Source organism: Sus scrofa, chromosome 3 (assembly GCF_054392235.1).
Source record: "Sus scrofa isolate SSC_HxYL_T2T_F1_AM1 chromosome 3, Sscrofa_HxYL_maternal_Yorkshire_Landrace_v2.0, whole genome shotgun sequence".
NCBI classification, from domain to species: Eukaryota; Metazoa; Chordata; class Mammalia; order Artiodactyla; family Suidae; genus Sus; species Sus scrofa.
The window spans coordinates 124,014,830-124,017,666 of record NC_139385.1 but is presented as its reverse complement, the minus strand read 5'-3'; the positions used below and the strand labels follow the sequence as shown (position 1 = coordinate 124,017,666).

Here is a 2,837-nt window from a genome sequence, read left to right as displayed (position 1 = left end):
AAGTTCGAAGATGGCGCCGCCTGTCTGGTCGCCGTTTTATGACGAAATCTGATAGCTACTCTTCACTGACGTCCCCCCAGGGCACAAGGTAAACACGTGGGCTTGGTCGGGAGTTTGTGCCCTAGGACGTTTTCTATTAGACTATGTATTCCATAATGCAGCGCGGCGAGCGTCCCCGAGCCCTCTCCGAGCGGGCGCAGCTCCCGAGGACCGGCGGCAAAGGGGACGCTGCACGGCCTTATGGGAATTGCAGTGTCCGGAAGGGAAATCTGACGCCTGCGCGGTGAGGATCGCCGGGCCCCCGCGGTTCCCACGCGGCCTCTACCCGAGCCTCCGGAGTGCGGGTCCCCAGGTCTGGGCGTAGCTCCCGAGCGCTGAATCCTGGCTTTCTGTTGTGACCACCGAGCGTGAGGCGGACAGAGCCGGGCGGATGTGAGAGTCTCCCGGCCACCGCGGCGCGGTCCGAGCTGAAGACAGACTGGGAGACAAAGGAATCCTTGCCTCGGGCCGCGGGAGAATGACTCTGGCTTCCGTCACAGGGCAGCCCCCAGCAGATCCAGCCACTAGTGAACCGAAACACAATGAAAGGGGGCTTGGAGGAGTTCCCGCTGTGCTGCCGCAGCTGCGGCTTAGGTCGCAGCTGTGGCTTGGATTCGATCCCTGGCTGGGGAACTTCCATATGCCAGCGGATGTGGCCAAAAAAAGGCGGGGGGGAGGGAGAAGAAAGAAAGAAAGGGGCTTGGAAAAAGCAGAGGGAAGGAAAGGAGCAGAAGTAGAAAAGGGTGGGGTGGGGACGCTGCACTCCCTCCCTGGGAGGTGGGATGCGGGTGCAGAAAGAATGTAACAAACGTCTGCCCTTTCCTGAGGCACTTAAAGCTGTTTACCTGTTTTTAATTATCATGGCCGCACCCGCGGCATATGGAAGTTCCCCAAGCCAGAGATTGAATCTAGGCCACAGCTGCGACCTATGCTGCAGCTGTATCAGCGCGAGATCCTTTAACCCATCGCCAGGGGCCTGCCTCTTTGCCGCCTCAGAGCCGCTGTGGTCGTATTCTTAACCCACTGCAGCACAGCGGAACTCCTTAGAGCTGTTTAAATCTCACAAGATTCCAGATACTGAGTAGGGGAGTTCAGGATATATAAATACAGACGGGAAGGGGTGGAGTACACAAATCTTTATCTTCCCAGATAATCTCACCCTTGGCTACACAAAACATTTAAGAAAAGGACCGGCCGAACTAGAAAAGATTTAAAAGGTAGAGAAGGGACAGCGGGTTAAGGATCTGGCCTTGCTGTGAGCTGTCTGTAGATCGCAGACTCAGCTAGGATCCCTCCTAGCTGTGGCTGTGGTGTAGGCGGGCAGCTGTAGCTCCCATTCCAGCCCTAGCCTGGAAACCTCACTCAGTATGCTGCCTGTGGAGCCCTAAAAAGACAAAAAACAAACAAAAACTAGGGCAGGAAGTTCCCTGGTGGTCTAGTGATTAGGATTCCACGCTTTCAACCTTTGTGGCCTTGGTTCAATGCCCGGTCTTGAAGCTGAGATCCCCACATTAAGCTGCTGCATGCTCTGGCCAAAAAGATAGACTGAAAGCTGGCGAGAGGACTGCTCATCCCGTTTGCCTTAAGGGCCTAAAGACAAGCTAAGGCTTAGGACCCTCTCCTTTGTGAGAGTGCAAAACTGAGTACAGTTGAGGCTGCTATTCTCTCAATACTTTGGATAGACAGCTCTCAGCTTCAAGCGTTTACCTCTGTAATGAACAAATCTCACTCTTCTCCATCCTTGCCTTAGATTAGACTATCTTTTGCAAATTTTTGTATGTTAGTAAATTTGAAAGGGAGGGGATAAGACAGTTAATGGCTCAGAATTCAAAATACACATAGGGTATAAAGTGAAGACTTCCACTGCTGTCTCCAGCCTCCCAGACCACATCCAAACAGGCAATCAGTTTAGGTCCAAGATATTTTCTGTATTTATACACATGTAAATACATATGTAGCTCCCCCTGCCTTTTTTTTTTTTTTTTTTTTCTTTTTGACAGCTGCACCTGTGGCACATGGTCGTTCCCAGGCTAGGGGTTGAATGGGAGCTGCAGTTGTGGGTCTTCGCCACAGCCACACCAACACAGAATCCAAGCCACCTCTGAGACCTACACCACAGCTCACAGCAATGCCAGATCCTTAACCTACTGAGCAAGGCCAGGGGTCAGTCCTGCATCCTCATGAGTTCTTAACCAAATGAACCACAATAGGAACTGCAGATTTCCCCCTTTTAATTCAAACAACTCTACACATTGTTTTGCCCCTTGCTTCTTCTTCTTTTTTTTTTTTTTTTGTCTTTTTTGTTGTTGTTGTTGCTATTTCTTGGGCCGCTTCCACGGCATATGGAGGTTCCCAGGCTAGGGGTCAAATCGGAGCTGTAGCCACCGGCCTACGCCAGAGCCACAGCAACGCGGGATCCGAGCCGCGTCTGCAACCTACACCACAGCTCACGGCAACGCCGGATCGTTAACCCACTGAGCAAGGGCAGGGACCGAACCTGCAACCTCATGGTTCCTAGTCGGATTCGTTAACCACTGCGCCACGACGGGAACTACCCCTTGCTTCTTTAAATGAGTGTATCTTGGAAAATGTTTCATTTCCGTATATAAAAATTTTTATCTGTTTCGATTGCTTAGTACATAATTATATGAATGTAGTATAATTGAATTAGTCCTCTGTTAACATTAGTGGATATTTAGGTGGTTTCCAGTCTTTTGCACTGATAAACAATGCTGCTATAAATAACCTTGTATCTAAGTTACTTCAAATGTGCAACCATATGGCTCCATAAATTCCTA

General features: G+C 50.6%; 1 protein-coding gene across 1 annotated transcript; it reads right to left on the bottom strand.

Moving 5' to 3' along the window:
* Positions 1-94: 94 nt before the first annotated feature.
* LOC146404912 (uncharacterized) lies at positions 95-1,024 on the bottom strand. Its single transcript, XM_085019939.1, has 2 exons — positions 885-1,024; positions 95-563 (listed from the first exon to the last, which is right to left on the bottom strand). Exons 1-2 carry the CDS (start codon positions 899-901, stop codon positions 239-241), a joined length of 342 nt encoding a protein of 113 aa, XP_084876065.1. The 5' UTR covers positions 902-1,024; the 3' UTR covers positions 95-238.
* Positions 1,025-2,837: the final 1,813 nt, after the last annotated feature.